Source organism: Acomys russatus, chromosome 20 (genome assembly GCF_903995435.1).
Source record: "Acomys russatus chromosome 20, mAcoRus1.1, whole genome shotgun sequence".
Lineage (NCBI taxonomy): Eukaryota > Metazoa > Chordata > Mammalia > Rodentia > Muridae > Acomys > Acomys russatus.
Genome location: NC_067156.1, coordinates 49,133,647 through 49,160,088, shown reverse-complemented (window position 1 = coordinate 49,160,088; position 26,442 = coordinate 49,133,647). Strand labels below are relative to the sequence as shown.

The 26,442-nt window shown below is 39.7% G+C and overlaps 2 protein-coding genes across 2 annotated transcripts; both read left to right on the top strand.

Annotated features, from left to right (window-relative positions):
• The first annotated feature begins 936 nt into the window (after positions 1 to 936).
• Positions 937 to 8,293, top strand: Spink13 (serine peptidase inhibitor Kazal type 13). The gene is made up of 5 exons (XM_051163415.1): positions 937 to 1,121; positions 1,765 to 1,860; positions 7,105 to 7,142; positions 7,795 to 7,922; positions 8,220 to 8,293. Exons 2-5 carry the CDS (start codon positions 1,770 to 1,772, stop codon positions 8,266 to 8,268), a joined length of 306 nt encoding a protein of 101 aa, XP_051019372.1. The 5' UTR covers positions 937 to 1,121; positions 1,765 to 1,769; the 3' UTR covers positions 8,269 to 8,293.
• Positions 8,294 to 21,782: 13,489 nt separating this feature from the next.
• Positions 21,783 to 24,719, top strand: Spink7 (serine peptidase inhibitor Kazal type 7). The gene is made up of 4 exons (XM_051163416.1): positions 21,783 to 21,843; positions 22,763 to 22,788; positions 23,263 to 23,387; positions 24,606 to 24,719. Exons 1-4 carry the CDS (start codon positions 21,783 to 21,785, stop codon positions 24,649 to 24,651), a joined length of 258 nt encoding a protein of 85 aa, XP_051019373.1. The 3' UTR covers positions 24,652 to 24,719.
• Positions 24,720 to 26,442: the final 1,723 nt, after the last annotated feature.

Sequence of the window (26,442 nt, the reverse complement as noted above, 5' to 3'; positions counted from 1 at the left end):
CCATACATAATAATTAAGGGTAGTGGTGGTCAGCCAGAGATCTTTGGAACTTTGTCAAGCAAAGGCTCAACAGCTGTTCTGAATGTCTAGAGATCATGCTGGGCAGTCGAAGGTCTTCAGAACTTTGTCAAGCAAAGCCTCTACGGCTTGTTCTTATGTCTCTGACGAGGAGTAGGGTCGTGTATCACGTGTCTTTACGTTCATCCCGTTCAATAATAAAAAGGTGACATTTCTTACTCAGAGCAGGGCAGATGGGATGGAGAAAAGAAAAAAGTGAGGTGGGAGCAGTAACGTAGCAGCAATGTGACATGACATGGGATGTTTCCTTGGGAATTTCAATTAAGTGGGATTGCAGAGTTCAGTTCGTGGATTTCTTCTCCACCTGTCACAACTAAGGTCTGAAACAAATCAGAGGTGAATTTACTCAAACATAGAAGGGCATAAAACCTATAGCAAGATCTCAAAAGACTGACGGACTCATCAAGGGACTTCTAGGACCCGGGACTTCAACAGGTCCTAGATGCCGAACAACAAAAGTGCCAATGATGCCAGAAATGCTTAAAGTATAGTGAGATTTTTCAGACAAAGGTCAGTTTTCTGGATTGCCTATCTTGAGGTTTAGTCAAGGGCAACAAATATAGAAATTGGGAGGGTGGCCCTGGAAATACTGATTAAGATTATTAGGGTTTCCTAAATTAGTAGAGAAGAAAAAAAAAACCCCAAAGCTGAAATGTGAAATGGTGAAGCTTGTACCAGGTAAAGGCAGAGGAATGTGGGAAGACTGGGTGTAGTCTGCATTCTGCCAAGAACATTTACCAAACAGTTTGGAAGGCAACAGGTCATTAACTTACTTTACAAACATTTGATATTTAAGATGTTTTCATTTCCAATGTTTCATATCCGGAAAGCACAATCAGAACCTCCAGGTCTCTCCTTGCCTGCTGAAGCATAAAACATCAGAGGGCACGGCTTGAAAGAGGGACCAAACTCAGTGTAAACTCATGCCAAATTACTGGTCACTCAGCTGAGCAGAGAACCCACCCTTATGCCTTCACAGGTCCCGAACCAGCTCTTCTTGATGCCAGCTGTAAGTTCAAGCTAACAACGGAAGGTTCATTCAGGTAACTCCTTTTGCTTCCTCTGTCCGTAGTCACTGGCGATAGCTCTGGTTTCCTAATCTCTCAGACCACCCCACCCGCTTCTGTTTTATGGTTTTTATTGTTAAGCTTTGTTTATTTTGGTTTTCAACATTGTCTTTTTGTTTCCTCTGCCTGTGAAAACAGGAAAGCTTCACTTATTGTGAGCCTCACTCATTCCTTTACATACCAACGACTACAATTTTGAGAAAAGGTAGTATTGAGTAGGTTAAGCCGATGATTTGGGCTCGGAAAGTCTTGAGCCTAATTTCTATCCTAGGCAGGATGTCATTTCAGGTGCACACACACACACACACACACACACACACACACACACAGAGAGAGAGAGAGAGAGAGAGAGAGACAGAGACAGAGACAGAGACAGAGACAGAGACAGAGACAGAGACAGAGACAGAGACAGAGAGAGAGACTGATTGACTGATTATTGGTATAGTTTTCTCGTTATTTAGAGCAAAGATGCTCTCTCAAGTCTAAGTGCCTTTAGCCTATGTGGGACTCACCATGTATAACATTGTGCTGGCAAAGTATCCCCAAGGGCAATGGGTTTCCTCCTGCTGAAAAGGTATTTGTACAGTTGACTGACAGTAAACTAACGACATTTTCTTAGTCATCATGACAGAAAACATGAGAAGAGGCAGCTGCTTGCACCATAGGCTCGCACTCTCCCTGATGCTGTCAACTTTTACACATGTTACTTTTCCAGGTGAGCAATCTTGGAGATAACAATTTGGTTTTCTTAAGTATGTAGAGGGGGTGGGGGGGAGGTCTTTTTTTTTTTTTTTTTTTTTTTTTTTTTTTTTTTTTTTTACTTTGGATGTGGAGTGTTTTTCTGAAATATGAAATGTAAAACTTGCTAGACCAAATCTCATACCTAAAATGTATTTTTCTAAGAGGAAAACTCAGCCTTGTTTTCTGCATTGAAGATTCTTTTCAGCTCTAAGTTTGGAACCAAACCGAGTCCTCCTGTGCTGAGAACACTGTAACACTCTCATTCCAAGTAATGCATGCGTAGACATGATGTCTCTTCCTAGAAAAGACTGCATTTCTATGTGGAATTAAATTTTTCTTTGAAATATGACAGTGGGAGAAATGCCAACGAAGAACACAGGCATCTGTAAGAATGATGCTGGTGTGTGCCTGAGTAATTGAGCAACAAAAACCAGCGGTCTAATTTAAAGAAAAAATCCATGTGCCTGCTGTTGCAGATAATGCAATGGTCCTACAATATGTAATCTTTAATTCTCAGAACCTGGAAATATGTTACTTTCCATGGCCAAAAAGACTTTGTGGATGTGCTTGAGGTAAGGAAATAGAGTATGCCTATAGCATTCAGTTGGGATTTTTATAATCACAAGGACTCATAGAAGATGGAGGCAGGAGATCAGAGGTGAAGAGTACTATGTGAAACTGTGACCAGGTGAAGGCGACTCAAAGCAATAGTTCAAAGAATGCCACTGCCCCACAGAAGCTAAAAGATCATAGATTCATCCCTAGGTATCTCTAACAGAGTGCAGCCCACAGACAACTTGGCTTCAGCACTTATTATCTTCAACACTTCAAGGCAGCAAATCTATGTCACTTTGAGTCACTAGATTTGTGAAGATTTAAATAAAACAGCCACAGGAAATGAGTACGTTTGCAAATAAGTTACAAATTAGAGAGGCAGAGTCTATAGCGTATGTAGTTCACCAATTTTCTAAAGCCTAGCTCCACATTAAACAAGTAATACATATGAAATGCTCAACAAACAAACGCTGAAGTGTAGTTGCTGGGCCAGCAGATGGCTCAGCAGGTAAAGATGGCCACTGTAAAAGACTGAGAACCTGAGTTCAACCCACAGAGCACACGGAGAAGTAGAAGAAGAAAACAAACCGTACAAGACTATCCTCATAGTTCCACATGCATTTCGTGACACGTGTGCTCATAGATACCAAACGCACATATACAATAAATAAATAATTATTGTACATATGTGTAACAATATAAATGTGTATGTAAAAAATAAAAAAGAATAAAAAAGAATTTAAAAATAAATGAATAAATAAATAAACAAATAAAACTTGAAACAATATAGTTGCTGTCAGCTAACTAAATGTTCTGTATGGAACTTCTGCAGTACCCTTTCTTATTTGCCTTTCTTATTTATAATAAGCCTGAGTTAAATAAACTGGAATAGGCACAATGTTTGGTTCAAATAAATACCATCGAGCATGTCTAGCAAGCACTATAAATATATTAACACACAAACATCTAGATTGCTGGTAAATCTTTCAATACTTAGATACTTGTGACACCTCAACATTCAAAGATAATAAACATAAGCCTCATTCACAAAATAATCCTTGGTTTATTTTTCTCTCCTTCCATGCCCAACACCCCAGTGTGCCCCACATCCAGGTATACTTTCTACAAACTTAGGTATAATATATTATTTTTAAATATAGTTTCTTAAACTTGGAGTTGGAGGATACCTATCAACAAAGCACCACTTTTTACATCTACAGGATGGTCTAGTGTGGGGCTATGCTACATGTGACCCATTGATGGACATCTGAATTATTCTTATATTGAACTATTGTAAACATAGATATCACGGCATGACTACATGGTTTGTTATTTTATTTCTTTTGGGTGAACGTCTAAGAAAGAGTGGATTAACCAAATCATGAAATATTGATCACTAGATAAGGGTTTTGATCCCATGGCTGATAACCTGAGTTCGATTCATGTATCCCTTATGGAAGCAGAACTGAGTCCTGCAAGTTGTTCTCTGACCTTCATCTATGTTCTTTTCCATATGTATCCCAGCTAAGTAAATAAATAAATAGAACTAACCTGTTGGCTGTCCAGATAGCTTAGGGGGCAACGATGCTCACCACCCAGTCTGATGACCTGAGTTTGATTCCAAGGACCCATGGAGGAAGGAAAGAATTGACTCCCATACATTGTTGTCTGATTTCCACAAGCACACTGTGACATATTTGTAACCACAAATACACAAGCACACACATGCACACACACAAACAGATATATTTATAATTTTAAGTAAACATATAAATAAATGTATAAAGAGTTTTTAATCTAAGAGAATCAAGAAAACATCATAGAAGTAAAACAAATAGATATAGTGAGAGAAACCATATTTCAAGAGAACTATTTTCTGACTAACATGGACATAGTAAAACTGACCCAAATCACCGTTGAATATAGCATTTCAGTCATTCAATTTTACTCTAAAGAAAAACTAAATATACGTTGTACTGGCCAGCTTTAAGTCTTGACACCTAGAATCACCTGGGAAGAGTGTCTCAAGAGGAACTATTTACGTCAGTTTTGCCAGTGGCTTGTCTTGACTGATAATTGATGTAAGAAGACCCAGCCCACTGTGGGCGGCATCATGCTCTATGCAAGGCATCCTGAAAGTATGACAAGGTAAAGCCTGCTGAAAGCAAGGCAAGCAGGCAAGGATGTATTTATTCTTTATCAGACTTTGATTGCTGATATGATGTGAGTGCACTGTTTGGCTTCCTGCCCTGATGTCTCAGAAACAATCAATTAAAACTTGGAATTGTGATCCAACTGCCTTTCTACCCAACGTTTTTCTTTGTCAAGATATTTGTTACCTTAACAGACATGACACTAGAACAATATTGAATTCTAATTTGTGGAGTTTTTTCATAGGAGATGTAATATGAATTATGGGAGATATTTCGTGCACGTTCTAGGTTTGAGCAAATAAGTAAATATATAGTGGATCACGTGGACAAATTTTTCATCAGCAAAGGAAGTTATTCTAAAAAGTCCTCTGATACTTGAAAACTAAACAATATGCTTTCACATAATGCATGGGTCAGGAAAAACCATAAAACTATTTTTAAATAGTTTACTTTGTTCTTAATTTTTTCTTTAATATCATTATTACTGTTGTTAGGCAGGTAGTGAATAAGGTAATGTGAACTTTTTAAAAGAGGAGAAGAAGAAGAAGAAGAAGGAGAAGGAGAAAGAGAAGGAGGAGGAGGAGGAGGAGGAGGAGGAGGAGGAGAAGAAGAAGAAGAAGAAGAAGAAGAAGAAGAAGAAGAAGAAGAAGAAGAAGAAGAAGAAGAAGAAGGGATGCCAAGCATAGTTCCATAGACCTTTAATTCCAGCACTTCCGAGGAAAAGACAGAAAAATCTGTGATTTTGAGGCCATCCTGGTCTATATAATGAGTTTTAGGACAACCAGGCCCACAAAGGGAGACCTTGTTTCAAAATCACCAAAATTAATTAATTAATTAATTAAAGGAGGATCAATTTCTACAGATATATGTTGTATTTTATTAAAACAATGAAGGGCAGGTATCTTTCTATGGGAAAAGAGATTGTGCATCAAGGCACAGAAAGCTTAAGGGTTTTACAGAGCAGAAAAGGGAACTTCGGGGGTGGACAATGCCATTTGCAGGTCTGTTTTCTGTCTCCCCAAAAGCTGTAAATTGTAAGTGAAGTTCTTACCTGTATGTTCCTTGTCAAGAGCCTCCTGGCTCCTAACTGCCTGCAGATGCTCTCAGAGTGACAGCTTTCCTGTCAAGAGTTTCTCGTTCACCAGAAGGCTTTAGGCTAGTCACTCTTTTACTTGTTCCCATGGGAGCAGCGTTTGTATACGGTGTGTGCACATGAGGGGCCTTGCGTATGTGTGGAGGTCAGAGAACTGCTTTCAGGAATCAGGTCCATCCCTGCACTGTGGACACTGGGGACCCAACCCAGCCCTCAGACTTGTGCGGTAGGTGTTTCAACTCCCTGAGCCGTTTTGCCAGGTGCAATTTGAAATTATTTCTACTGAAAGGAAAACTAACAAAAAGTTACATTCAAAGAGCTAATGTTGCCAGTTTCACTTTTCTTTCTGCTCTAATCGCCCAGCTGACCTTTTTGAACACAGTTTCCATTCTCTGGGCTTCCTGTGCTTTTTATCCAAAGAACAAATATTCACTGCTTCCCTCTAGCTCCTTCCACGAAGATACCACATCACAGATGTCTATCTGCAACTTACACTCCCAACTTGTGAAGCCTCTTGGAAGTCCAAGGTGTCATAGTTCACAGGGCTCTTCCTTCTGTTTCTTCTGTTGTTCAGTTGCAGGGAATCCTGGGCAGACCCAGCACACCATCTGGCAACTGTTCTGTCTGAGCGCCTGATTTGCTTAGGGTGTAAAGCAAACGGTGCGTCAATAAATAATCTTATGCACGTGAGTGTTTGTGTTGCTGGAGGTACATCTTCAGAAGAAATTCGCTGAACTGGGAGTGGTGAGTTCAAGGAAAAGTCAAGTGTAACTTTGAAACTTCAGATGGATCGCACGCATGCCAGACAAGCTCTCTACAGCTGAGACATAGACTCATCCTAGTGCGCTTTCCTCGGTGAGGCAGCAAATTCGCAAACGCAGTGTGAGCTTTGAAAGTTAGCTACGTATATTACAAGAATATACAACCTAGGTTTAACAGATACGTATGATTCTGTAGATAGATAAGGTCTTCAAAAACCTCAGAGGCCTACAGAATATGGCACTTAAAGATGTCTTCACTATTTTAAAGATTCATTGACAATGAGACAGGTTAATTCCTGGCAACACCCAACCGACCACAAAGATGATAAGCATCAAAGAACCTCCTTATGGAGATGGCTTCAAATGTAGCAAACAAGCCACTAGAGAAAATGTAACATTATTGTAATTCGTGATTTTTGTGGTTCTTCTTGTTGTATGTATTTTATTTTATATAGGGGTAATAATAAAAATGTACATATAAAAATAAAAAAAAATTTAAAAAAGAAAATTAGGTACACTGTAAATAAATAAATAAATAAGTGGATATCACTTATAAGTTCTGTTGCTGTAAATTATTTTACATAGCTTTATGCAGGTGAGTGACTAGTGGGTGTCACTGTTTCTTTTAACTGCGTGTGTTTGTTCTTTGTTTGCAGCATTTATGAGATCACGTAACCATTCTACCTGGCCAAAGGTAAACTTGAATTCTACAGTTCTAGGCTCCCTTTCTAATCAATCACTATCCTCAAAGGTGTCTAAAACTCCACAGAGGTGAAGGACCTTGACAGATTGTCACATGCCCTTGGCTGGACATGCACTTTATCTCTCTAGGATGGACTTCCTCCCAGTAGCATAATCCTTATAATATACTAACATATTTTAGTAAATGTTATAATCAGATAAAACATACTTATCAGATACAGCTATTAGTAAAATAACAACCATTACTTGCCCAGTTACATATCTCACTTATCCCTAGTCTCAACAGACATTCCTAATTTTTACCAAGTACAGAGAAACCCTGTCCACTCTAAGTTCACCAACACATAAATTCCTCGACTCATTAACTTTTTATATAATAGCATACTGGATCTAAGACAAGGACAAAGGGCAACTCTGAACTTGGGGTTTAGTAGGGTTTCTATTTTGATTATCATTGAAGCGAATACAGGATACATATGCACTAAGAAGAAACAAAAGCTTACCTGATGAAAACCTAGAAGGCAGGAAATACCTTAACATTCAGCTAGTAGGATTTAATATTATCTCATGTGATTTTCTAAGTGAAAGGCAACCAAATAATGGGGAAAGACAAACACTTATCCCTGTGATGTTTCTGTCTCCAGCCCCCATGCAAAATGTATTACCCAACAGACCCCGATTATGAAGCAATCTGTCCAGATGTTGAAGCGTTTGTTTGTGCTGCAAATGGCGTTACCTACAAAAACGAATGCTTCTTTTGTATTGCTAAATGGTAAGTTCAAAATCAAATATAACTAGAGTGGTTTTTTTTTTTTTTTTTTAACTTTATGAGGGTCAAGATACCAAAGAAACTTGAAATTTTTCATGACGCATTTTTATCAATCAAAAAAAAAAACATAAAGCAGGCATGTATAAACTATGACATGGAAAACAGGAATGGAGAAGACGGCCTGCATGGAACTGTAGAAGCATCCCCCACTTTGGGACTTCATTTAGAAGGCAGTGGAAGCATATTTAAGAGCAACGTCCACTTTCTTTAAGGAATTGACTCTCTGTCTCTTTTCTTCAGGGAATTTGGACCTCATATTGCCTTTGTCAAATATGGAAAGTGTCACTAGTTGCTAACGGAAGACCTTCACTCGCTGCTTGTCCTTTTCATTCCTTCATTCTGGGAACCATCTCTGTGGGGATTGGAGGAGTTTAATTTGTGAAGTCCATGCATCCCTGGGCCACACCTAAATTTCAAGACAGATGGAAAACAAAGGAATACAAACAACGAGAAAAGGTCATATTTGTTGCAAGTAAACATCTTAATAAATAAAATGATTGATATTCATTCCTGTGAACTGTTAATTTAAAGCGTTCGTTCTCAACCTTCCTAACCCTGTGACCCTTTAACCCAGTTCCTCCAGTTGTGGTGACAACCCTCCTCCCCCGCCCCACAAAATTATTTTGTTCCTACTTTATAGCTGTGAATATGCTACTGTTGTGGGTTGTAACGTAAATATCTTATATGTAGCGTATCTGACATGCAGCCCTGTCAAAGGATCGTTCAACCCCGAAGGGGTTGCAAATCACAGGTTGAGAGCCACTTGCTATCAAGGCAGCTATGAACTTACGACATAGCAGCCATGCCCTATCACTTAGCAATGAGTGTTGCTAGTGGTTGGCTTAGGAACTGAGGATTTAAGAAATATAATTGACAAGAACATCTTCTACTTCTGTCTAAATGTCCACTCATCTATGTTTCAGACTCTTAAGCTGCTGTGGTGGTTTGAATGAGAAGGTGCCCCATAGTCTCAGGCATTTGAACACTAGGTCCATAGCGGTTGGTACTGTTTGGGGAGGTACTGCTGGAGGAGGTGTGTCACTAGGCATGCACTTTGAGAGATGGCAGCCTCACCCTACTGTTAGATTGTTCTCTCTGCTTTGTGCTTGTGGTTCAAGACGTGAGTTCTCAACTTGCTGCTCCAGCTGCCGTGACTGCCACTATGCTCGCTGCCTCTCTGTGATGTCCCTCTGGAGCCATTAGCCCACACAAAGTCTTTCTTGTATAAGTTGCTTGGTCATCGTGTTTTCCTGTAGCAATAGAAAAGTAAACAATCTGGCGTTGGTCTAGCTTCCGAGTCCTATAGGCCAGTCCAGGCACTGGCTGCTGCTTAAAGAGAACAGACAGGCCTCAAGACCAAAGGTCCCGTTTTTTGGTCAGGGGCAGCTTAGAGCATTCAGGGTGAGGCCCCTGCGCTAGGCGAGGCTTCCAGTCTCACTGAAAGAGGTGGAAATGGAGTTTTCCACGGTGTGTTACAGTTAGCTCTTTTAGAATGAGATGGGCGATATTAGACAGCAGTGGAAACTCTGGAGTCCCATTAGCCTGGGATGATACCAAAAGTGTTACAGCTCTTTCTCCAGCTGCCGGGCTAAGCCTGGCAGAGGAAGCAGGAGGATGCCTGAAGCTGATGAGGTGCAAGCCCAGCCGGTCCTTCAGCAGTGGTCAGCACACAGATAGCAGTGGTGATGTAATGGGCTTCTGTGGCTGCCGAGGTAGCTCCACCACCACTGCCTGACCTGTCAAGCCCCAGGGGTTTAGAAGCTCTTGGAGGTCAGGGCACGTAGCTGCTTGATTGGCATTGAAGTTCAGCCTTCTAGTGACAATTCTCCAGGGAAGATTGGAGCCCTCCTTTCCCAAGAATAAATAGAGCTTCAGACAGTCACGGTGAAAGAATGGTGTGAACATGAGAGGATGTTTATTTCCTGAATTAGAGACATTTATAGACCTTGGGCAGTGGGAGGGGTTTCGAGAGCGAATGTGTCTGATTTGCTAGGACTAGAGGTGTTAGGGGTACTTAGTCTACATGTACCACAATAGACCTGTCAGAAGGGAAGAAAAACAGTACCTAATTATCCCCCCTGGGTGGAGGAAGATCTCCAGGAAAAGTCAAAGGTTATTGGTTGAAAGCCAAGACACCAAGGTATCTTATTAGCATAGGGTGGGATCTCCAGGAATCCTCAGGTGCTTGCTCAACATCATCCGGAAACGCCCGGGCTTGTAGTCTGCCTGCTGCCTATATAATGCCCCTTAAAGTTTCTAGGGCTCAGGTAGAGAGGGGTTCCTGCTGAGAAAGGGAGTCTATCTGTATACCGAGCTCAGAGGCTATCTGAAAGTGCCAGATGTTGACCTTTCCAGAAGAGCCTCAAGAACAATACACTGGACATCGTGGCATGTGCCTTTAATCCCAGAATTCAGGAGGCAGAGGCAGGCAGTTTTATCTGTGAGATTGAAGCTAGTCTGCTCCATATAGTAAATCAAAATGCAGTCAGGAAAACATAGTGATGCGTTCTTTCAAAAAACAAAACAGAACAAAAACCAAAATAACAAATCAATGAAACAGTTACCTTTTAGCGAACTGATTCAAATCTCAGCCTTCTGCTTCAGTTGATTGGCTCCACCATGAGAAGCAGAACACACAGTCTGTAAACGGCAGTCACCAGGCCACAGGTATCAGCGTGGGAAGCAGGCTTTGCTTCCATACACCACTGGTATTTTAGATTTTACCTAGTTTTTACCTGAGGGAAGGCAAACCTCTTCTTTCTTCTGTATATACACCTTTAAAACTCCCCCAGGACCAATAGACAGTCATCCTGGGAGAAAAATGAGACTCTTGTAGGAATGAAACCAAATTAGAGGATGCAGAGAGGAGTACAGAGAAATGAAATTACACCCTCTCTATCCATTTGCATTGATTTTCTAACCCTACCTCAACCAGATCTTCTGATTTCAACATTTACATGTAATAGTAATTTTATTTTCTTTTATACAAATAGTAGCACATTCCCCAAGACAACTCAAATAATGTGTTGAGGAGCGAAGAACTTTTCACTTAAAAAATATATCCTTTCTCAAAACTTATCTGTATTGGATGCTAACATCTTTTTATTGGTCTCAAAGGCAGTGTAGGCTGTCTAGTCCTGTCACGTATTATGCATATAAAAAAACATGGTGGCAAGTGAAAGCCATCTTCCTCCAAAAAAATATTTAAGAGTCAGATGTATGATCTTTCCTATAGTGATAAGGGCAACTGATTTTTTTTTTCAAAGAGCTGCAAAACAGCCCTCCCTGCACCCAGGCAGAGCTTTCCATAACAATTTGTCACAGTCTTCTTTACATTCTGTTATTATTTAATGCCTGTTCTGCTTTGTCACTTTGTTACGGCACTCTTCCTTCACGAATGTATGTACTATGTTTCCAAGATCCATCGTTCTGTGATAAAACAAGCTTAGCAATATTTTTAATCCCTGTCTTAAAATGCTACTCATCGGTCTGAGAAAGCTAAGTTTGTGAAGTGCCTGCCTAAAATGCACAAGGCCCTGGATCAGATCTTCAGCACTGCACCAACAATGTGTAGTGGTGCACACTTGTAATCCTAACAGCAAAGATGCAGGGGCAGGGAGATGAGACATCCAAGATGATCTCAGCTATACACTGCATTTGATCCCATCCAGGAATATACGAGACCTTGCCAAAACAAACGAATAAACACCATTTGCACCTCCTTTCCTTAACTGACTCTTGTCTTGCCTAGAAGATCTCTTTGTTGTTGGCTTAGTATAAAGTGGGAGTGCCCATTTTCCTCCAAGATTTGCCATTTTCTTGACTGGCTAAGGATGCTTCTAGTTAATTTCTAGAAATGCAATGTTAACATACTTGACGTCCAAATCAATCTCTTTTCACAACTCATCTCTACTGCCCAGACACTGACCATACACCCAAAGTATCCCAGGGATTTTGGACTTAAACATATAGCTTTGTTTTGTGTGCCATTTTCCTAAAAACCTGTTAATGTATACCTGGATACAGAACACCAAATAGAGCCAGAAAATAAATTCCCCGTGACACATGATACTCATAACACTAAGTGTACAAAAGAAAGAAAAGATATTAAAAGCTTCAGGGGAAAAAAGGCCAAGTCACATATAAAGGTATGTCCATTCAAATAACACCTGACTTTTTCAATGGAGACTCTGAAAGCTAAAAAGACGTGGACAAATGGTCTACAAACTCTGAAGGACCACAGATGCCAGCCCAGACTACTATGGCCACCAAAATTTTTAATCACAATTGACAGAGAATGAAAAACATACCACAGTAAAAACAAACATATTTATTTATTTATCTGTCTACTGATCCTTCTTATAGAAAGTATTAAAATAAAACTCTATTCCAAAAAGATTAACTATACCCAAGATGAAGAATAAATAAATAATATAAAAACAAAAAGAGGAAAAGACTCATACCACAACAAGATAACAGGAACTAAAAAATACTGTTCACTAATAAATCTTAATATATGTATCTCAATGCTTTAATAACCACCCCTACAAACTAAGAAATTGTATTACAAAATAAGATTCATCTTTCTGTTTAATCCAGGAAACACACATCACCATTAAAGATAGACATCACTTCAGAGTAAAGTATGGAAAAGGTATTCCAAGCAAGTGAAAGCAAGAAACAAGCAGAAATGGCTATCTTAATATATGACGAAATATACGTCAAACTAAAATTAATTTGAAGAGATACTGCATACTCATTAAAGGAAAACAATCACCAAAAGGATATTGGAATTCTAAAGATGTATGCACCAGACACAAAAAAAACATAAGTTCATAAAAGAAACACTGCTACAGCTAAAAATCACATACTGATCCTAACACAGTTGTAATGGATGACTTCAAGTCACCTAGAAAAAAACTAAACAGAAAAACCCTGTAGTTAAATAACATCATAGCAAACAGACCTAACAGATATTCACAGAACATTTCACCCAAACACTATAAATTATGCTTTCTTCTCAGTAGGTCATAGAAGTTTCTCCAAAATTGACCACATAGGACACAAAACAAACCTTGAAAGATAAAAGAAAGTTGGAGTAACACCCTGTCCATATTACATAGACGTCTGACCCCAGTAAGAATGATTTGTCTTCCTAATCATGACTGTAAACATGCTGGAGTCTTTCTCTAAAACTTCAGTAAGTATGGAGAAGTTGGAGCACTGCAGGTCTAGGACCTAGTTACAGCTCATCTTGGGCTACCCTTCGCTACTTTAGTAGCCATCCTGCCCACATCTGTGTCAGACTTAGTATCCTATAACTAACAGGTTCAAAACCTTTGGAATGCGTTAACCTGACAAAAACCTTCATTTCTACCAACCAAAAGCCTAAGAATGCCATCACATAGCATATGAGGACTATAAACCAGATTTCTCTTCTTTTCTTTAAACCACATACTCAGTGTTGCCACCAGTGTAATTAAAAAGTGCCTTCCCTCATGACTTGCTTTGTTATATTGCTATAAAAGGCTCATCAAATTGTTATCACCATTTGAACAAGAATCTGGTAGTACCTAAATATGTTCCCAAGACACAGTTTTTAAAACTTACCTCCAGAGTAAACTGTCTCTTATCCTTTGAGCTGACAGGCCTCCTTACATAACTGTGATTGCCTGGTGATTGATTAATTGCCCGCACTGTTGAACTTGCTTTCCAACTCAACTGATATCGAGTCATCCATAGCTCCTACCCTGAATCATATGGCCTGGCCTGGCCTACCCTCATCTCTCAAGTATGACCAGCACCACCCTATAATCAGGTGCGTCCAGTTCTATCTTAAACAAAACACACCCATATGTTTACCACAACTTGTATCTGAGAAGCCAAAAGCGAAGAGCTGACCTGTTTGGGGAACTAGGCCCAAATCTATTTTCTTTTTGCTGTTATTCTTCTCCTATGTATTACATCCCAGCAGTAGTTTCCCTACCTCCATTCCTTCCAGGCTCCCCCTCCTTCTCTTTCCCACAGGACCACTACCCCTCTCATTTCCCTTCAGAAAATAGCAGGCCTCCCAGGGATATCACCCAAGCACAGTCTAAAAATATGCACTAACACTAGGTACGAACACTCATACCAAGACTTAGTGAGGAATCCTAGTAGGAGAAAAAGGGTCCCAAGAGCAGGCAATAGATAGCCTATTCTATCATGTCTTAGGGTGTGTCTTTTCTGGTCCTGTCTACTTGGTGTTCTGTATGCCTCTTGTATCTTGATAAGCATCTTTCTCCCGTGTTTAGGGAAGTTTTGTTCTGTGATTTTGTTGAAAATATTGTCTCTGCATTTAAGTTCAGTTTCTTCTCCATCCATGTTGAACATTGTATTTCATCAGGTGATCTGGCTCTTCTTGTCTTCAAGAATTGATGACTTATTGCTGAGATTTTTCTTTGAGCTTACTTTTTGACTTTCTGAATCTTTTATTTTGAGTTTTAAGTTTGACTTTTCTTCACTCGTTCTCTTTATTAAATTTATTTTCTCATTTCGAATTGTCATTTTTTCATTCAATTTTTAATTTGTACTTTCATGATCTTCATGCCAGCATTTATTCATATCACCTTTGAGTTCCTTAAAAAATACATTATTGCCATTTTAAAATAATTTTCGTGTACATCATTCAATTTGCTTTTATCTGGGAGCAATGACTTCTGGAGGAAACACATTTCTTGGTTATTTATGCTGTTTGTGCTTTTGCTATGGGACTGAGACATCTGGAGTTAAGTCATTGGTGGTGTTTCTTAGTATGGACATCTGGTCCTTATTTTATTGAGTAGGTATTTAAATCTCATTTCCCCAACTTCTCTGGATGAATGGGACTTAGAATTCAATCTTAGGGAACTCAGGGTTGATGTTAGAATGGGTTATCAGCATGTGACAAGGTAGAGCCCACTATTCTCAGGCAGGCAGCTGGGGTGATAGAGTTGGCAGTTGGTTTGGGGGCTTTTCATCTGGAAAGGAGGCATGAGCAGGCATGGACTCTGTGATCCTTAAGCAGAGACAGAGATGAGTGAAGCTGGCAGCAGGCATCTAGGATCCCTACCTAGAGAAGTTAGGCATGCAAGTGAGCAAGAGAACACATGGTCAGCTGTGAGCAGTTTGCAGCAAGAGGTCCCAACGTCAGGGGTGGGTTGATGTGCAGCATCATAGGTTGAAAATCACTGGTCTAGGATTTCTACCCTGAGATAAGGAGTGGATAGGCATAGGGCCACATGATTCTCTAGCAGGAGGCAAGGGTATGAAAAATCCCATGGAAGTTTGGGATTTCTATTTGTAGAGGAGAGGTCTATGGTGTCTTTTTCTCTATGGTTTCCTTTCCTAGGCTTCATGTGTCCCAGTCAACTATGCTATAGAAATGTTATACAGGTTAAAAATAAACTCTTCATATATTTTAAATTACATGCTACTCTAAGTAGATTGTATTACTTTAAGTGGAATTATGGAATTATGCTCCAACTCAACCAGGATATGAGTCCTACATTTCTCCAGCATAACCACACTATACAGGTCATTATCCCATTAGTCATTCAGATGTATTGTTGCATATCACATTGTTCCTGTCCAAGTAACCGCTCGGTACCAACGTAGTATAACATCATGTTATCTATACCATTCACGCTATCCCCTCTTTACCTGTCATGGCACACCATCACGTATTAGGGTGTGATGCAACACAATACCCTAACTTGTATAATATTCATTATAGTATTTCATAATTGTTCTGTTGTATTGCTAGTTATTGTTATTTATCTTTTATGCTCAATTCATAAAACTTTATCGTAAGCATGCACACATAAGGAAAATTTAGGATCGTGTAGACCAAGGCACCCATAGAGCGATAGAAAGGAGCTTCAGAAGCTAAAGAGAATACACAGTACAGAGGTAAAAAACAAAGCACTCAGGAGTCACACTCCTCCCACTTTCAGTCTCCAAGATTACCTGTTTGTTGATGGAGTGAGTCAAAAACAACCTCAGGAAAAAGTTAATTTGTTGGTGTTTTCAGTAAAAGAGGTCAATCTGGCTAAAACATGTAATTACTGTGGGCAAGAGATAGAGGGAAATGGAGAAAAATAAAGGTATAATTATGTTCTGGAAGTTCCGGAAGGTTGGACTAGAAGAATGAGGGACTGGAGTCATATCTGAGAAAGGAGAAGCGAAGGTTAAGTGGGCCATAACAGTGTGGCTTCACCCTAGTAGGACTGGTGTCTTTATAGAGCATTGTATGTGTTCAGAGAGTAAGGCATGCAAAGGCTGGCATGAAGTGCATCTTCTGGAAGCCAAGGAGAGAGGTTTCAACATAAACCAGCCAACCCGACACTTTGATGCAACTCTAAAACTGTGAGCAAAGCGATTTCTGATGTGTATACTCCTTAGTTTGGGGGTATTTTGTTACAGGAGCCCTAACTATCTCATGGTGGTTGACTTTAGGTTCCTAAGCATTCTTTCAGCTGAGCACAGCAGATGTGATTTTTATCCATTGCTGCTGGCAGCTGTGTACATGTCAATCAATATCCAGATATATGACACGAATCAGAAGAAAATTTGTTGCTAAAGCCCATTTCCATCCTCTTGTCCCATGATTGGGAACTATTTATTGATGTGGACCAGAAGGTCATTCTTTAGTAACAGGGTCCTGATGGAGAGGTGCCAGATGAGTTTAGCTGGTATGCCTGCTGGGTGTCAAGCCGAAGGAGCTCTGGGGGCTGTGGACGAGTGATGAGATAGCAACAAGAACAGGGAATAGAATAAACTGCAGAGCACCAGCCTCCCCCTGGTCGCTTCACTCCTTAGCCTCCTTCACTTGACATGTTAGTTTTCTGGAGTGGGGTTTGCTTCTGTGTAGTGCTGGGCATGGGACCCAGAACTTTATGGGTGACAGGCAATTGCTTTATCCTTGAGCCATAGCTAAAGTTCCCAAGGATGGAGTTTTCAAGTTAATCTCAGTAGAGGTAGAGGAAGCAGAAAGCTCAAAGAAATAAAAGACACTTTGCTTTGCTATTTAGTTCTTTACGTAGATAGGGGTCTAGAATAGGGCAGGAGCCATTGATGCTCAGACCCTCCCTCCTTCCAGGTGCTCGCCACACACTTTGCTGGCCCAACCCATTTCTGCCACTCATTGATGACACCAGCTCTCCTTCCTGAGTACTTCGGTTCTATCAGTTTTGCTGTTATTATCTCACTGTTCAGTGGAGCTCCAAATCTACCCCTTTAAAATGTATCATTCTTTAGCTTAAACTGCTACCATTTTAAAGTCTTTGGTTTGGGTTTTTTTTTTTTTTTATCTCAGCTAAAACAAAGTAATTATTAGTATCTGGTTGGAAGTTTGAAATGAACTAATTCAAATGCAGAGGAGTACAGGTGCAGTAATGCTAATTATTTAAAATATGTTAGTTTCTTACTACAGTGTACTGCTCTAGCTATTGTTCTGTCCCTGGATTAAGCCCATGTGTGATGTAATTCCCCTTACGTCCCTCCAAGTAACTGACCCAGCATCATCTTATTCAATCCTTACCCCAACATAACCCTTTAGGGAGCCATCCTGCTCTTTCTTGGGGTACCCCAAATCTAGTTGGGAAAAACATGCAAGACTCCAAAACTCTTGTCTTGGTTTTTAAAATTATATGCATTGATCATACATTTTCTCCCACTGCATGGTCCCAAAATAGTGGTTGCCTTATAGAGTTCAAGGTTTCTCCTTTGAAGGAACATAGAGGGGGAATGAAAAAACTGGCCTGGGCCTGAAATGAGCTGCTTTCCTGCTCCAGAGCTGTTTCCCCAGATATGTGGTTCATGGGTCAGGAGAAAACTCCTACTCCACAGAAGTAGTTTCCAAAACCAACCCAACCCCACACCCGAGCTCTTGACCTCACTCCTCCCCACACTTACTCTCCACCCATCCTCCTCTGCTGTGGTTTTGTAAACACCCAGAGTAACATGAACTCAGCCCCACCCTTGAGAAATTAAATCTGACATTTACCTCCTAGTCATAGCCTACATAAACAATTAATTACGTTCTCCACACCTATGAAATCAATCTTTTGTTTGAAATTTGACCTTTCAGAGTCTAGTAGGGGTTTTTAGAACCCAGGGCTCTCTTTCAAACCATGGTGATCCCTAACACAGAGATATGCTTATTGGATGCCACAGGTATACTCAGTCAACATTCATAAAATCACTGTCCTTCAATTTCCACTCAGCATCATACGGACTTTGAGAGAAATGTTCAACAAGGTGGAGCTGTGGTTAATGGCCATCAGTTTTTATGTCCATTTCAAATGATCTGACATACTTCCATCAATGTTGGTGCCAGAGCTCTTGAAACTATAGCATGACTCAAGTCTTCTGTTGTCAAAAGCAGAATACGATGGGGTCAATTTCATCATCTTTCAAAATAGCAGTCTCCTCGCTCACCTACTTACCTAATCACCTGTCTTCTGTGGCAGAGGGGATGGCCTCTTCTATGCCTTCACCTTACTTCTTCCCTTTGTAGGGTTCTAGTTAGCCACTGCATGTCTTGGATTTGCCCTTGGCTTTGAGACACTCAGTATGTACAAGACTGCTGAATGAAGCCAAAGTTTCTACCATTTCTCTCTCCCCTGATGTTCAGATGTCCAAAAGAACACTCAGTAAATCTGTAGTTCCACACCATCCCAATCACCCCCACTCTCAGTCCTTTTTTTTTTTTTTTTTTTTTTGACTAAAAAAAAAAGTGCTTTCAAACTGCAACAACAAAAACAAAACAAAAAACAAGCTTGCTTTGAAACGTGAGGGCTTTATGTTGATATTCATCATCCATAATCTTTCATAGCAGACTTACATAGTTGAACTTTTGCCTGTGACTCAATTCTGCATACTATCCTCCAGTAATTAAAATCCTGATCTTAGGAAAATTATATGTCTTCAAGTTACAAACTGGTAAAATTAAGGCAATAAATGGCGTTCTTTAAAGTATTGTCATGAAAAGTGCATTCCACAATATCTTATTATGAACCTAGAACTTGATAGAGCTCTGGGCACTTGTGCACCCATACACATATATGCACACACAAACACACACACACACACACACACACACACACACACACACATACCATACACACACAAATCATATACTGTCATATTTTAGATATTGGTGTTTTAGTTAACAACATGGTGTACATAGGATGGTAGTTCAAGAAGAATATAGTGAAATTGAAAATATCTCAAATACCTAGTTGATTTTAACCCCATGGGGTACATATTAGTTGTATTTCACAGTGGTGAGACTGTAATGATGAAATATATTCAGCTAGACTGCACTCCTAGTCATATAAAAGCACATTGCATACAATTATATATGTACATGATACCTGATAGAATGCGTAATTAATAACTAGTGTATTTATATTATACTTCTGATTATTTTACTACTCCTTCTGCTTACATGAAAAGAAAGTTTACTATAAAGCAATATATTACTCTATTATTTCAGGTACAGCTTTATATACCTTGGGTTTACTATGGCTCCTAATGGTATTGTAAATCACTGTGTTTTAGTCTCATGCTGTATCCCTCAGATGATCCTAGAACTATAATATATATGTACTTTTATATATTTCCACATGTATATATACACATATACAGATTACATGTGCATATATATTATAGCTTGGGTGTCTGTATAATTATATTCTGTTATTTCTATACAAAAATTGTCATGACATACAACCCTCCTGTGTGTGTGTGCGTGTACATGTGTGTGTGTGTGTGTGTGTGTGTGTGTGTGTGTGTGTGTGTGTGTGTTTTACTTAACAGTCTAAAATATCCCATGGGGCAAACATTAGTTATGTTTTAAAGATAAAAGACTAATGTTCTTTAAAGGTAACCAAAATATTTGATGGCCTTCAATGAACAATTCAAATGAGACCCACAGTATATAACAGGAATGCTTTTTTTTTTAAATTGTGCAAATTATTTTTACTTCCTTTTACACAACTTTCTTCACTCAATTGATCAATCATGTTAGGAAAATATGCCTAAAGTTAGTTGGAGAAATTTAACTATAATGGAATTAAGGTGGTACATAACCATTTCATTGAAAATAGGAAATAATTCATTAACAATGTGCTTGACTAAAACAGTATTATACATGCATCTTTTTATTTATTTATTTTCTTTCAAAAATAGTTTGGTTCAGTACCATATATTTTCTTTTCTAGACGATTGCTCTTTGATTTCAAGTTCATTTTTATCAAAGTCAGAGATTAATGCTGTCAATAACTTACAGAGTGAATTTTTTATTTTTTATTACATAAATAATGAATATAAACTTTACAGCAGTCTGTAAAATAATGAATGCCTTATAAAAGCAAATGTTCATTTAATAGGTATACAGGAATGCTTTTAACAAAATTATATTGCCTTCCTCCAAAATATGTAAAAGTCTAAATTTTAAGGTGGTGCAATGTCATTTACAATTAGTTTAATATCATTTGTATATAGTATGTTTCAGAGCACACAAACTTAAGCTTACTAAACTATGAGCTTTGTATCCTACTGCGTTCTGGGTTTTCACACACATCCTTGAGCTTTGTAGACTAGCAGGCACCTGGATAATTGTGCCTGGACAAGGCAGTACTGGACAACCCAAGTACTGACTCTTGTCTGCTCTGTGAATATTAACAACGACAGCAATGTATTCTAAGGCACCCAGCTTTAGAACAGGCTTTTATGTCAATGGTACCTCTGTTGTGACTAATATGTCCCCATTGGACAGGGGTGACCCTCAGGTTCCGAGGTGGTCACTTTGCTGTTTGTCAACTACTTGTAATCATTCTCATGTTGATCTTCAGGTGACAAGGTAAGAAGGACCTTATCCACTCCATATTCTCTATGACTGGAAAAGACCGTGAGACCACAATAGCCATGTGCCAGAGAAGGAAAATAACAGGACATCTCTTCTGGGATGGAGCATTTCTTTCATAGCTGGAAAGGGACACCCTCTGCAATGTTTCTTCACCTCACTGGGCAATGCTATTCTAAATAGTGACTGCTTTGTCCATTTGTAAATCAGAGTAATAGCTATGCTGCCACATCACCTGACCACCTACTCATAGAAGTGCAAGTGTTAAGTTATGGAAATCTCAAAATTACAGGTCACTGTCAATGGCCACGCTTTCCTGGCTGGTACAGGCTCACCGCTTCACCAATGACTTATTCAAGACTACGTGGCTAGGAATGCCAACACTTTTCTCCAAACCTCATAACTGCTAAATCTTTGCAATACTTTGCAAGCCCCCAGCATGCTTAATAGGTTCATTGATTTGAAAATAAAATGTTATTTTCCTAGGGGCCTAAAATAAATGTAGGTATACCATGGCTACTTACCTGTGTTTAAAATAGTCCATTTGAGTAAAATAAACTAAGCATGTGATACTCTGTTTCATATCTAAGGCAAGAAAGCCATGCCTAATCTCCTCTGTGGAAAGCTTAGTGTAAGTAACAGTCTTCAATTATGCAATAGACAGAAAAATGCTACTCCCCTCAGATCACCTACCTGTCACTGAGAAGGGACACAGTAATTACCTGGCAAGTGCTGCAGCGTCACTGGGTGTGACATGCTTTGCAAGCCTCTCAGCTCCAACACTGACTTTGGATGAGCTCACAGGGAAGGAGGAGACACCAAGGCTCACCATATAAGCATGAGCTCTCTCCTAGTGCATGGCCCATTCAAGCCAATCTCAGTCCACCAGCCTCGGCATCACAGGCCTCTCCACAATGAAGCTCATTGCGGGTCTCCTGCTGCTCTTCACAGTAACTTATTTCTGCACCAGCTCGGGTGAGTTGGGTTACACAGTGTCACATACAGTTCGGAAGATTTATAGTCTTTTTTTCCAAACAGTTTCTCCTAGGATCTAAGCTGCTGGCATAAATATCTGATCAAGAGGTTTAAAGTGAGAGAAACTTATCTGCTTGGGAAGAAGGATCATGGTTCTGGCTGCACTTTGAGGGACTAGGATTTAGTGCCTTCCCTTGCAAGGAAGGCTCCCATGGACAAAACGGGTCCTGATTTCTCTGTAATATTCTATTGCATGAGGATGCTTGCAGCTGTGTCAGGAGATGGCTGTTCCTCAGTGCAGAGATGCAGAAGTGTCCTCATGGATCCATATAGTAGAATCTAAATAAAACATGTCTCTAACGTTCTCAAATTAATGATTCAGCTTTTAAATTGTGAAAGGATGTGTAGTTAAAATAAATTTGTGACACATTGAAGACATGGGTTTACTTTTCTGTTTGTTTGTTTGACACAGGCCTTAACTATGTAGTCCTAGCTGGCCTGGAACTTGCTATGTATGGAACTTGACAAGGCTGTCCTTGAACTCACAGAGATCTGCTTGCTTTTGTCTCAAATGTGCTTTGATGAATGGTGTGCACACCACATGTAGCCCTTTATAATTCTTATGTTGATTAGGAGAGAAAGTGTATCTGTGATAAAGCTTCAGTGACAGTTGACTTTATCAAATACACCATAAGCTCTAGAAAGAATAAATAAATTTGCCTTCCTAATTCAAGGGCTTACCCATTGGCCATTCAGGTTCCTAAGTAAACAGGCATGATTGGGAATAATGTTGGGGCCTCTGCTGGGATTCATTGCCAGGAGAAATGAAAAGTCATTAACTGAAGGAGAAAGCTGCACTGATTAGTGAAATCCTGGGTTCTGCTTTGTGTTTAATGCTCCCATTGTACTTGTCTTTCAGAAGTTATCAGCCACCCATTAGCAACGGTAAGTATGTTGAACAAGATTTTAATTTCAGTTTCTACTGGTTGTCACTTAGTCAACAAATATTCATGAAGGGTCAATACATAGCCCATGCTATATGTGTAAGGAAAGCAAGAGAGGAAGCAGAGAGAGGAGAAGGAAAGGTTTCCCCATGTGTAAACAGGCAGTAGAGCAGAACTTCGCCCAGCCAACTGTCCTAAGCACTAAATAATGGGAATTCATGGAACGCTGAAGTTGGTTGTCTGGCACAGAAGTGCTGAGCAGTTGCTCACCAAGTGTGGCATTAAAAAGTAGGAAGGGCACTGGCACCACCAGCATTTCTTAGGATGGTAACGCCACTATGTATAAAAGCAATTTCAACAGCATCTGAACACCTGAGATGACAGAGACTTTGTTTAGCTCTTGTAGTCTGTCTAGTTGACCTGAGATAGTTACACTTGAAAAAAAAAATCAGGACATCCTCTTATGTCTGACTAGGTGGACTGTGACATTTACAAGAAGTACCCAGTGGTGGCCATCCCTTGTCCCATTGAAAACACGCCAGTCTGTGGCTCTGACTACATCACCTATGGGAATAAATGCAAGTTGTGTACAGAGATCTTGTGAGTATCAAGTTTTTAAGTGTGTTTGGAACAAGTTTCTGTACTCAAATCGTTCCCCTTCCCAGGGCCTCTCTTAACTCTACAGTCTACTTATTGCCATGCAGAACAGAGGGTGGGAACAAAAATTGGCCAGCAATTCTGACAACCTGAACTGCCCCCATCCTACCTGCAAATCTCCGGTTATTGTGACACTTGGAAGCTCCTGAGTTTTCAAACTCATATTTGTCCCTATAAAGTGGCCATTTAGGGTGGCCCCCAAGCCCAAGCTTTACATATGTTAAGAAGGGGGCTGCATACAACTTCCTATTTTAAGAGAGGTCAGTAAATAGCAGAAATCCACTATCCTGCATGATTTCTAAAATCCTAAACAACTTTAATGAATCTGGCCTTCAGTCCTATAGGCTCTAAGTAGGTATCAGGAGTCTTCAGGAGAAAAGGCAGTGTAAAGGATTGGGTTTCCTTCTCCCTAAAATGAAGGATACAGGCTGTTATTTTTGGATCAAAATCCCATGGACACATTTAGTTTAGATGTTTTGTTTGGGTTACACAGTGTTTAGAAGAATAGTCACTAGGCAGATGTCACTTTTTAAAAATGTAAAATGCAAGTTAGCACTTGCTATCCTACACCAAATTCACTTTTTATCATTGCTTTTTAAGCTACTGGCATCGAGACACTTATTTCATGCCCTGTGTTTTCATCTTTGTTAGAGTAAAAAGTTAGGCCTGGGCCCAGAGAACATGTCTACATATACATTTATGCTTGGAAAGCTTCATTTCACAGAAGGAAAGATTCTTCAACACAGGTCTATATACAGCCCTGGACCACGAGGCTTGGCATGCTCAGGATATGAGACCCTGAGAGGGAGACATGGTGGAGGGCTTCCTCAGTAGTGCAGTATCCTGCTCCATCACTGCCCCACTGACCACTAAAAGTTGGGAGCTGGGCCATCTCAACTCCCTTTATGGAGTCTTCTTTGTTCTTCCAACACCTTGGGTGATCTTCCTGCCTCTGGGATCAAAGTAGATGGGTTAGAATCATGACTGAAGCAAAGAACTTGTGCTCTGTGGTGATACCATAATGTTGTGGACTCAGATCCTCCCTCTTATGGAAAGTAGTTCTATTTCACAGCCTTGTTCTTAGCTATAAGAGACATATTTCCTTTCAATTTTTGAATGTTTACGCTTCTGTTCAGTCTTGTTACTTATGGCTTCCCTCAGGAGAAGTAATGGAAAAATTCAGTTTCTTCGTGAAGGGCACTGCTAACTTCTCCATGGACAAAGAGAGAACGGTGATGCCGCCATCGTGTGCATTGTGTGTCGGCTCTGATGGACTTCTCTTCTTTGAAGTTCTGTGGGGTCGGATCTAGAGTCAGTCATCTTCACTGACTGCTGAAAGACCCTGCATTCGTCCTGTCAAAGCACCTTCTTTTGCATCTGAGTTTTAAAAAATTAAATGCTCCAGAAAGTCCACTTTTACTTCTCTTTGTAATTGCTTCATGAGTGATGTATAATATCTCAATTATAAAATAATTTGAGAAATATACAATAGTTGCTTTTGAACAGTGAGCACTGAGTGGTTTTCAAAAACAAACACACCCGCACAACACACAAGATGTCCACACAGAGATACATGAATGCCAGTTCACTGTTCCCCTCTTCCAGCCTGCAACTACCGTCTAGGAATGATACTGGTGTTCACTTCCATCTCTTTTCCCTAATTCCAAAAATCAAATTTCTTCCACTCATTCACAGAGAGGTGGTTGTTCATTTCTTTCTTGAAGCATTCCATAGCTTCTGAGCTAATATGTCATAGAACACAGAAGGCAAAGTTACTACTACCCCATGGGAAAATTCAAACATTAATGTGGAGGCCCTTACTACATTAATATATGTACATATAAATTACTTATCTATATATATCTATACATATATATGTTCAGATATTTTTGTGCCCCCAAAACATGCATACATACTATGTAACATATATAAATAATAAACAAAGTAAAAAATGTACAGGATAAAACTAGTTGACTACTCTGTAGACAGAACACTTCAGAAGTGAGCTTATCCCTTGAGAACTTTGCTTGCTTGCTTGTTTGTTGTTTAACAGAAAAGAAAGAAGATAAATGTTTTTCATCAGGCTTTGAAGATAAATCCACAACCTTTAGAGATCAGAAAATACTATTCAATCCTCCATTATGGTATTTTGATATCTACATGGAACAATTGAACTGTCTTCATCATCTGGTGTGTGTCACCCAGGCTTCTGCATCATGTTTTTCCTACCCATCTGGCAAGCCTAGGTGGTGACCAGGTCCCTGGCTTTCACATTCTATCAGTGTCAGAAGCCATGGGACACTTTCTAAGGTGGAAAACACCATTACCCGCTGGCTGGTCTTCTAAATGTGTCTTCAAAGTGTTTGGGTGGGGAAAGTATATAGCACCATGTAGACTGCAGAAGAGAGCAAAAGAAGAGTCACTTGAAGCATGAGAGTTGAAGTAAGATGGCAGAACTTCATACCTTGATTCACTTCTGCCAGGGATAATTTTTTCATGTGACTTGGATGTTTTGCTGCTCTTTACATGTGTGTAAATTGCTACTAGAACTGATTAATTATCTAATATAGGTACAAGAAACAGCAGCCACTGGCCTGTGATTACAACCATTCTGTTGATGAACTGGCAAGAATATCCATTTACTGTTAAAAAGATAATACAACAATGCTGAATATCATGTCTGGATCATTTATGCCTATATACTGTATACCTGGTACCCAAGGAGTTAAGAAGAGGCCATGGTATTCCCAAGAGCTGGAGCTCTGGATGGCTGTGAGCCACGATGTGGGTGCTGGGAACTGAACCTGGGTTCTGCAAGAGCAACAAGTACTCTTAACTTCTGAGCCCAAGAAATCAGATTTCTACTTACAACCCTGACAGTCTTTCTTGTGATCTTGGCCATATACTTGTCAGACGATGTCACATAAATCTGTGCCATTCAGAAGACTTGGAAAAGGTCTTACAAATAGGAACACTGATTTCAGCAACGCTATGTATC

Coding starts and splice junctions, on each gene's coding strand:
- Spink7 (XM_051163416.1), top strand. CDS start 21,783: ATGAAGCTCATTGCGGGTCTCCTGCTGCTCTTCACAGTAACTTATTTC. Junction 22,789..23,262: donor TCAGCCACCCATTAGCAACG/GTAAGTATGTTG, acceptor ATGTCTGACTAG/GTGGACTGTGACATTTACAA. Junction 23,388..24,605: donor AAGTTGTGTACAGAGATCTT/GTGAGTATCAAG, acceptor GGCTTCCCTCAG/GAGAAGTAATGGAAAAATTC.
- Spink13 (XM_051163415.1), top strand. CDS start 1,770: ATGACAGAAAACATGAGAAGAGGCAGCTGCTTGCACCATAGGCTCGCA. Junction 1,861..7,104: donor TACACATGTTACTTTTCCAG/GTGAGCAATCTT, acceptor CTTTGTTTGCAG/CATTTATGAGATCACGTAAC. Junction 7,923..8,219: donor TTCTTTTGTATTGCTAAATG/GTAAGTTCAAAA, acceptor TCTTTTCTTCAG/GGAATTTGGACCTCATATTG.